General features: G+C 31.9%; 1 protein-coding gene across 1 annotated transcript; it reads left to right on the plus strand.

Annotated features, from left to right (window-relative positions):
- The first annotated feature begins 2,867 nt into the window (after nt 1-2,867).
- On the plus strand, nt 2,868-7,629 carry LOC142629313 (chitinase-like protein 1). Its single transcript, XM_075803273.1, has 3 exons — nt 2,868-3,396; nt 5,918-6,077; nt 6,919-7,629. The coding sequence occupies exons 1-3, from the start codon at nt 2,961-2,963 to the stop codon at nt 7,328-7,330; spliced, it is 1,008 nt and encodes a 335-aa protein (XP_075659388.1). The 5' UTR covers nt 2,868-2,960; the 3' UTR covers nt 7,331-7,629.
- The last annotated feature ends 1,710 nt before the right edge of the window (nt 7,630-9,339 follow it).

Raw genomic sequence — 9,339 nt, forward strand, 5'->3', positions numbered from 1 at the left:
AACCTTACTCTTAAAATAATTATTAAAAAAAATGCCATATTTGCAGTACACGTTAATGGTTGCTGCGTGTATTATTTGCATGACCGGTCAAGTAGGCATGGTAGTGATGTCAAGTGAGTATACCAAGTCCTCTGTCAACATTTAACCTTCAAGATTGAATGAGGAAGTGAACGTGGCTGAATAATGGAGCTCTTCAGGGTCACGGAGAAAAATATGCTCTTTTGGCTTTTTAGGAGGTGACACTGACAACTTCAATATTAATGATGTTATTTGTCATTTTAATAAATCTTTTGCCTTAATATTGGTAAAAATTGAGTTTATGTGCGGAGAAAGGTAGAATTCAGTACCATGAAAATGACGTGACAAATTTGTGATTGTTCAGAAATTTTTCCTTTCTACACTAGTTATTGATGTACATCCTATTTTTGATAATTTAGTATTTTAAACAGTTTTAGGACCTTTCTTGAGACATGCTCTAGATTATTCAATAGTAGAACCCAAATATCTCATTTATAAAATTTCATTTATTATATATATATATATAATATAAAATGTTTAACTTCTAGTTAACCTGCTAATATATATTATACTATATAAAATTTTGAGGTCCTACAACTATATTAATCACCCCTTTATTTTCATTATTATTCAATCTTTGCCTCTGCTGTAATTGCAAAAAGAATTATGATAACTATGGGCTCTAATACCACTTGTTAGAAAAATTACACGTTGGAAAGACTATAATTAAGTAGTTAATATAACATATATATATATATATATATATATAGAGAGAGAGAGAGAGAGAGAGAGAGAGAGATCACATGACCAAAAAGATTAAGTGAGTGTTTGGATTCACGTTTTTCTCTCAAGTTTGCGTTTTTTTTTTTTTCAGCGCGTATGAACAGTAACCGCACTGTTTATGCACATAGATTCACTGTGCAGGAGACAAGTGCACTATTCATGCACTGTTTACACACTGTTCACGGGTCTCACGACACTATTCACTCATTTAAAAATTATTTTGCTACAGTGTCTTCAGTTTACAATTTTTATTTTTCAGTTTTCAACAAAATAAGCTGTATCTAAACGAACTCTAAGCTTCTAATGAGCTTGAACTCAATTATATTATATTAGTTATTTTCTCTTCCCATTATAATTTAATATGAGATTTTACTCCCACTTAAACCTAACGATAAATAAAAAATAAAATAAAATAAAATGAAGATGATGACATGGTCAGTCAACTTTCAACTTTAGTTGCATGCTTTTCCGCCTGCGACTTCTTTTGCAAACAAAGGGCCCGTTGACGACACACCAAAACAAAATAATGACTTCCAGTCCACGAAACAATAATGAGGTATCACATACTAATAAATGCGACTTCTTTTGCAAACAAAGGGCCCGTTGACGATACACCAAAACAAAATAATGACTTCCAGTCCACGAAACAATAATGAGGTATCATATACTAATAAATTCTCCTTTTCATCTCCTTTTTTTTTAATTATTTCCTTCATTTTATTGAAACTAAAAACTTATTATTGTTATTATTTTTTTTATATAAGATAGAATTTTTACTCTAACCTAATCTAAGTGTATATGTATGTGAAACTCTTTCTTGAAAACTTGAACTTCGGTCCTTATCCCCTACACTCCACAAGCATTTATACCTATGAAATGATCATCGCATCAAGGGATAGACATGCTAAGTGGATTCATAAAAAAAAAAAAAAAAGATGCTAAGTAAAGTAAAACTATTAGTACACAAGGATAAAAGTATAACGTAAAGTGTGTACCTTATAGTATTACATAAAGGTAAAAAGCGGTAATAATATTACATAAAGGTTAAAATTGGCAAAAATACAATTCACACCCACTAATTTTGTCCAAAAATTATTTTGATTCTTTAAGTTTGAAATTGATCATTTTAGTTTGTAATTTGCACCAAAAACATTTTAATTCTTTAAGTTTGAAATTTTCATTTTAGTCTAGTGACTAATTCATTCAAAAATCATTTTAGTCTTTTAAAGACTCACTTAGTATCTATTTAGGAACAACTTATTTAGCTGAAACTAAAATTTTTTTGCTGAAAGTACTGTAGATAAATTGTAGTGAGACCCATGAATAATAGTAAAAATAAACTGAAATTGCAAATAAGCTGAAATTTTCAGCTTGTCCTAAATGGACACTTAGTCAAGTAACTTTGCCAAAAAATAACTCAAAATTACAAATATAAAGGAGTAAAATAATTTTTGGGTATATTTATTGGGCTAAAATGATCATTTTCAAACTTAAAGAACTAAAATGATTTTGGAGTAAACTTATTAGATTAAAATGACCAAATTCCAACATTTTAAATGACTAAAATGATTCTTAAGCAAAGTTAGTGGTGTAAATTACATTTTTGCCTAATAATTTGTTACATGCACTAATACACATTAACGCACACATACGAAAAAACAAGTAATTAAAATAATGATTTCAAGTCAAAATTTCTAACTTGGTCATTCAATTGCTTTTTCGCTACGAGGAGAGGTGTTTGTACTTTGTATGCGTGTAATAAACGCTACATCCTAGAAAACGTGGTTGGAAGGGGACGACGCTGGACTCAGCAGGGAGGGTTTGAGTTGAGAGACGAGAGGGAAAGGAACGTTGAGTGCCCATTTGGGAAAAAATATCTTATCCCTTTATCTGTATATGAATATGATTAAATTTATTAAAAATTATAATACACGTGAGGAGTAGACAAAAACATACTCGAAATAAAAAATTGAGAGAGAAACAAACTGGCTAGAGAACGAAGAATAGGAAACAAATTATTTTATTCATTTTGAAGTAAAGATATATCTATAAATATTCCTGATTCTTCGTAATCACATTAATATCCACTCCTTTTCTTCCAAGTGAAGGAACACATTACACAGCTCTCTCCACTCTCCAATAACCTTGTCAATTATTAGATGCAAAAAATGGAGTATAAATGGATTGTACCATTTACAATATTGGCTTTTATATTAGTGCTAGTGAATTGTGGCAACTCTTATTACCGTGGTCCTTATGTTCTGAAGAGCTGTCCTCGCTGCCACACACGTACAGATCACTGCTGTATGTTGATGAAGGAAGGCGAAGGAATATGCTGCAACGGGAGTGTTTGTCATAACGTCCAGACTGCCCAGTTTAACCGTATGAGTCGGTATGACCGTCGACCATTCAAACCTTCTAAGAATAAGCCGTCGTCTTGGTCAAAAGAATTCTGGAACTACATGTCTTTTATCACTGCCGCAGCTCAGTACCAGCCTTCTGGCTTTGGTACTACCTACAAGGACGGGGGGAATGTTTCCCTTGGAAAAATGGAAGTCGCAGCATTACTTGCACATATCGGCAGCAAAGTAACCTGTGAGTTCAGAGTTTCTCTTTAATTTGAGTTTTTCTGTTGTTGGTGTGGTTGAATATATATGTATATATTCCGTCTGGCTTTGATGTCATATATAGATGAGATCAAAGTGTTAACTGTGTTTCAACTTAATTTCAAGACTTGTTCTTTTTTGTTCTTTTGAGAAACAACTTTCTTAATTTTTTTTTCTTTTTTCTTTTTTTTCTTGAGAAAATGAGAAACAACTCTCAAGACTTACTTTATATCTAGAAAATTATTATTTTACATCTTATTAACAATATAAAATTTAAACTGCACATTTATTTAGTCTATAATATAAATCTTATATTAATAGTACAATGTCTATCTTCTACATTTTTGATGCATATCTATTTTCTACATTTTAAATAATTTGGAATTACAATTTAATAATTTAAAATGTGTATAAGCATATATTATTGTGGATATTGTGTATAAAGATGTAAAAAATAAGTGTGAGCGAATATTTATTTACAGTTAATTATATTGTAGGCCTAGGAGATTGTTTGGTTTGGATCGAATCTGAGAATTTTTTTTTATATATATATATATTTTTTTAAAACCTCCTTTTCCTAGTTATTTTTAAGATTTTTTTTTTCCTCAATAAAATATTTAGTTACCTAAAATCGACGTAGTCGCCAGGGGCAAGAAAAGACCCCCCATTCTTTAAAATAAAGTCTTTTACCTTTTATATATATATATATATATATATATGATGGTACACTTAAATCGTCATTGAGTTCTTGGCTGCCCATATTTAACTTAAGTGAGATTTATTTAGTTTCACCGGAGATAAAATTGTTTTGTAGAAAAATTGAGTAGAAACAATTTTATCTCATATCAAGCTAAAAAAAGTATGCTTTATTTTTTAAAGATTGTTTTCCACTTTTTTTTTTTTTTTTTTTTGCAGACAATCATATCTCACAGCAAACTAAAAATAAGAAAAGGTAAGAGATCATTTTAAAACTTTTTAAAAATTGCTACCAAATATAAAAAAATGAAATAGTTGTAAAAAAAAATACTACCATTATACCTACATTTGAGGTTACGGCCAATATAGTCTCTACATTTTTGTAGCTGTTAGTTTAATTCCTATTATTTTCAACTTAAAGTTAATTTGGTACCTACTATTAATTCACTAAAAGAAAATGCTTACATAGTTGATGGCGTGCATCCCACTAGCACACATATGGCAAACAAAATAATATAAAATTAAATACTTAACAATTAAAAGCATGTTAGAACCCAAAAAAAAAACCTTGAAAATTTAATTGAAAAAATAACGAAAATGGTTTTTTTTTTTTTTTAAACACAATACCCATTAACACACCAATAGAAAATCCCAACGAAAAAAAAATCTCTCACATAATCAAACACTACCTAACCAATTCCCCCTTCATACTAGAAATCTTTTCTTTATGTTTGACCGAACCCCAACCTCCATGGCCATAATCTTGATCCTCCAGAAATATCATCCCTTCTAGTTCGTCGTTGCATGCCACTACCAGCATCAGCAATGGCATCCCTTCGTTTCTCAGTATGAAGCTCTCTTTCTCTCTTGGCAAACCTTTCTTTCTCTCTCACTCACAAGCCGAATCCTCTCGCAAGCTCACACCACCACCATCTCCTCTATTGATTTCATTCCTTTTCCCTTTCTCACTCTAGCCTCAACTCTCTATCTGCTTAACCTAAACCCAAAGGTTCTACTCTTTCTCTCTCTTCTCAAACTGGTGTCTAGAGGGGACATCTACGCCGCGTGGCACAAGATTTGTGAAATTTTGGTTGTCAGGGTTTCTATTATGTGTATGTGGATGACAAGTTATGTGTGAATAGAGGAATTTATTGTATGGGTTGTGAATATGCGATGTTTGTGTTTGATCAGTGAGCACTCGATCTTGATTGGGGCTTGATTAGTTCTTTTTGTGTGTTTGGTTTTGTAATGGGTTTTATTTTGGTTGGGATTTTCGCATTGGTGTGCTGCTAGAATGGTGTTTGGTAGCTAAGAAATTGCTAGAATACATAAGAAAATTTAAAAAATTAAGGACTATTTTTTAATTCATTTTATTTATTTATTTCTTTCAATTAATTTTTCCAGTTATTTTTGTGGTTTTAAAATGGCTTTTTTCTTTTTAAATGACATGCTTTTAAATATTAATTATATTATTTTGTTTGCCATATGTGTGCTAGCAATGCACACTGTTAGCCATGTAAAAATTTTTCGTTAGTGAATTAATGGTATGAACTAACTTGATTGTTATCAAAACGTAAAAACTATATTGATCGTGACTCTAAAATATAAAGACCAAAATGTCGGTTATAAAAAATACAATAGGAAAAATAACTCATTTTTTAGAAAATATTGACGTTGGGAACTAAATTTACTTGGGAAACTACGTATTGATGAACTAGCTATTTGTAGATAAAGTAGTATATATATGTACAATAATTAATAATATTTGATTCATTCAATCTCTAAGCAAAGTAAGTGTGGATGATATTTTTTAGGTGACGACAAAGGGTACGTTTCTAGACCTGTAACTTGCGGTTTATGCAATTACGAGGAAAAGAATACCAGCTTTCATTATTGTGATGAGCACTACAAAGACATTTATCCATGTGCACCTGGAGTTGCATATTATGGTCGGGGTGCTCTACCTATCTATTGGTATCTACCTTATCAATAAATAGCACTAATCATACATTCTTTATATCTTTGCATCGAATGATTTTATCATTTATATCGGTCAATTTTATTTAAGTTGAAACTTCTTTAGAAATTTTATGTTTACCTTTTTTTAAAATCAAAAAAAAAAAATCAAAACGTGATCATTTTCTAGCATAATTCAAATATGAGTTCCTAAGTTATGCATTCATCATACAAAATCTAGGCAACCGATTCTTGAGAAAAACATGTGCAACCTAATTTTTGGTAAAACCAAATACAAGAATTTTCCTTTTCTTAAAGACAACATTTTGCTTTACAGCTGTAAGACTTGTATGTATCTTTTGTTTCCTGCCCTTAAAGAAATTGTAGATCAATTGACAGCTTCATGACACAATCCAATGGTTTATATCTTTGCACTAATTATCAATAAATAGCACTAATTATACATTCTTTATATCTTTGCATCGAATGATTTTATCATTTATATCGGTCAATTTTATTTAAGTTGAAACTTCTTTAGAAATTTTATGTTTACCTTTTTTTTTAAAAAAAAAAAAAAAATCAAAACGTGATCATTTTCTAGCATAATTCAAATATGAGTTCCTAAGTTATGCATTCATCATACAAAATCTAGGTAACCGATTCTTGAGAAAAAACATGTGCAACCTAATTTTTGGTAAAACTAAATACAAGATTTTTCCTTTTTCTTAAAGACAACATTTTGCTTTACAATTGTAAGACTTGTATGTATCTTTTGTTTCCTTCCCTTAAAGAAACTGTAGATCAATTGACAGCTTCATGACACAATCCAATGGATTCTATTTATTCATGATATCCATAGGAACTACAATTATGGAGAAGCCACTAAAGATTTGAACGTGGATTTGTTAAACCATCCAGAATACATAGAAAAAAATGCTACCTTGGCCTTCCTGGTTGCAATTTGGAGGTGGATGACGCCAATAAAAGAAAATCAACCTTCAGCACACGATGTCTTTATTGGCGACTGGAAACCCACCAAGAATGACAGTTTGGCCAAGAGAGTTTCAGGTTTCGGTACTACCATGAATGTGCTCTATGGTGATCTTGTTTGTGGTAAAGGTAATAATGAGAAGTCCATGAACAACATCATCAAATATTACCTACATTACCTTAATCTTACAGGTGTTAACCCAAACAAAGCAGGACCTCATGAATTGCTTAGTTGTGCTGACCAGCTTCCTTTCAATCCATCTGTTGCCTTATATCCTTGAGCTTTGTTTGGTGTTGATGGATAGTCCATATTTTATTGAACCAATCCTCTTTTAAACGTAATGCATTAATAAATTTTTAAGAACCTATCAAGTAGCAAGAAGGAGATGTTGAAAGACGAACAGGGAATAAGAGTTTGTATAAACCATTTGTGTGTCATGTTATGTCAAACTTGCTTAGAGGATAAGATATTGCCTAGTTTTGTGTGTCTCTTGGGATATACCTTTGTTTTCAATTTCCTAATTAATATTGTGTAATTAGTTAGTGTGGATTGTATATGAACCTCTCTATGTTTGTATTATACTCATTTTAATTGTGAAATCTTGAATTATAAATAACAACTCATAAAACCATCAGCATGTGTTATTTAGATTATTCACATGACTCATTAAATAAACCATGTGACTAAGGCTTCTGAAAGCTCGGATTTGTGTTAAAAACACAATAGCTGTTTAGACCCAAAAAAAATTACGGCTAGATTGTTTTTACTCTAACTTATCTAAGTGCGGAACAAGAGTAAATGAAGCACAAATAAACCGATAACTACTCTAGTGCATAAACAAGAAAAACAAACAATAAAAGTAAAGCATAAGAGTAAAGGAAAAGAGATGCAAAAACAATATAACACGACGATGTGTTATCGAAGAGGAAACCGAGGATCTCAACAAAAAACCTTTCCGCCGCGGTAAATCGATTCACTAGAGAATAAAATTGGAGTACACGAATAACAAAAGACCTTCCAAGCCTAGTCTACCATATGTACTTGAGCCCTCCAAGCTCCTGCTACCAATGGACTTCACGGAGTCATGTCTTCTCTAGTTTTCCGGATCCCGTAATACGCCCGATTGCATCCGCCAAGCCTCACCGGCTTCTTTTGGCAAATTCTCAAAGCTTCTCAAGCTCCAAAACATTTTCTACACTCTGAAAGGGTGTAGGTTGTGTTTGGGTACAAATCTCCTCTCAAGGTATGATAATGGGGGAAGGAAGGAGAAGAGGTTAGGATGATTTCTCACTAAGAATTAGTAGCTCTCTCTCTAAAAGATGGGTGTATGTGTGTTTTAGAAAACCTATTTAGGGTTTTTCTTTCTGAATGGCCTCTCATACTTTTGTGGGTAATGAGGGTATATATAGTATGGGTGAAAGGTAAGAAAGTCACACTTAAAAATCCTACAAACAGAAAGTTTCGCGAGTATCTCGCGAGAAGGCCTTACTCGCGAAACACTCGTGAAATTGACAGTTTGGCATGACTCTTTAGCTTCCAGTCATGTGCTTCTCACATGCCCTTTTCGCAGGAACCCTTCTCGCGAACTTCTCGCGAGCTAGTCGCAAAATGCATTGATCTACAATTAAGCTTGAATCTTCGCCAACTTAATACTAAACTCAATACAATAAAATTCCACAAAATACAAGGAACAAATTAAAGCAAATACAACACTTTTTGTCATGGAATAAAGCCAACATAAAACATAGTTGTAAATCACAACTTTACAGCTTCATTTGGTTGGAGGCTAGAAAATTAGAGGAATATAAAACTCATTTGTTCAATTGGAAAGAAAATGTAAATTTTATAAATTTGTTCAATTCAATTGTGTATGGATGTACACTTCATTGAAATATACATACAAACACACACACAATAACGGAAAACAGATGAGGAAAAAAACAGATGTACAAAAAAAAAAGGATGAACACACAAAAGAAAGGGCGGAAAAATGAATGAGAAGTAATAGAAAAAGTCAAAAAATGAAAGAAGAAATTGACAAAAGAGGGAAGAAAAGAAAAGTTTTATTAGTCGAAATTTCTAGCCAAAACATGTGAGACTTTTTTTCCCCTTTTCTCTCCCATTTTCTCTTTGATTTGGGGAGATTGTATTTTGGTAGGCCCATGGTGAAAATATTCGTGCCCCACCAGTTTTCCCTCACATTTTCTCCTCTAAATAAAAACCCAAAAATATCATTCTCTCGCCTTCCATTTCCTTTCCTCCAAAATCACCACAACTAAATGGAATCAA

The sequence above is a fragment of the Castanea sativa genome, chromosome 3, assembly GCF_040712315.1.
Source record: "Castanea sativa cultivar Marrone di Chiusa Pesio chromosome 3, ASM4071231v1".
NCBI classification, from domain to species: domain Eukaryota; kingdom Viridiplantae; phylum Streptophyta; class Magnoliopsida; order Fagales; family Fagaceae; genus Castanea; species Castanea sativa.

What these genes read in the sequence shown, in the direction of transcription:
- LOC142629313 (XM_075803273.1), top strand. Translation starts at nt 2,961, where the DNA reads ATGCAAAAAATGGAGTATAAATGGATTGTACCATTTACAATATTGGCT. An exon ending in TATCGGCAGCAAAGTAACCT is followed by an intron (nt 3,397 to 5,917) that starts GTGAGTTCAGAG and finishes GATATTTTTTAG; the next exon opens with GTGACGACAAAGGGTACGTT. An exon ending in GGTGCTCTACCTATCTATTG is followed by an intron (nt 6,078 to 6,918) that starts GTATCTACCTTA and finishes TGATATCCATAG; the next exon opens with GAACTACAATTATGGAGAAG.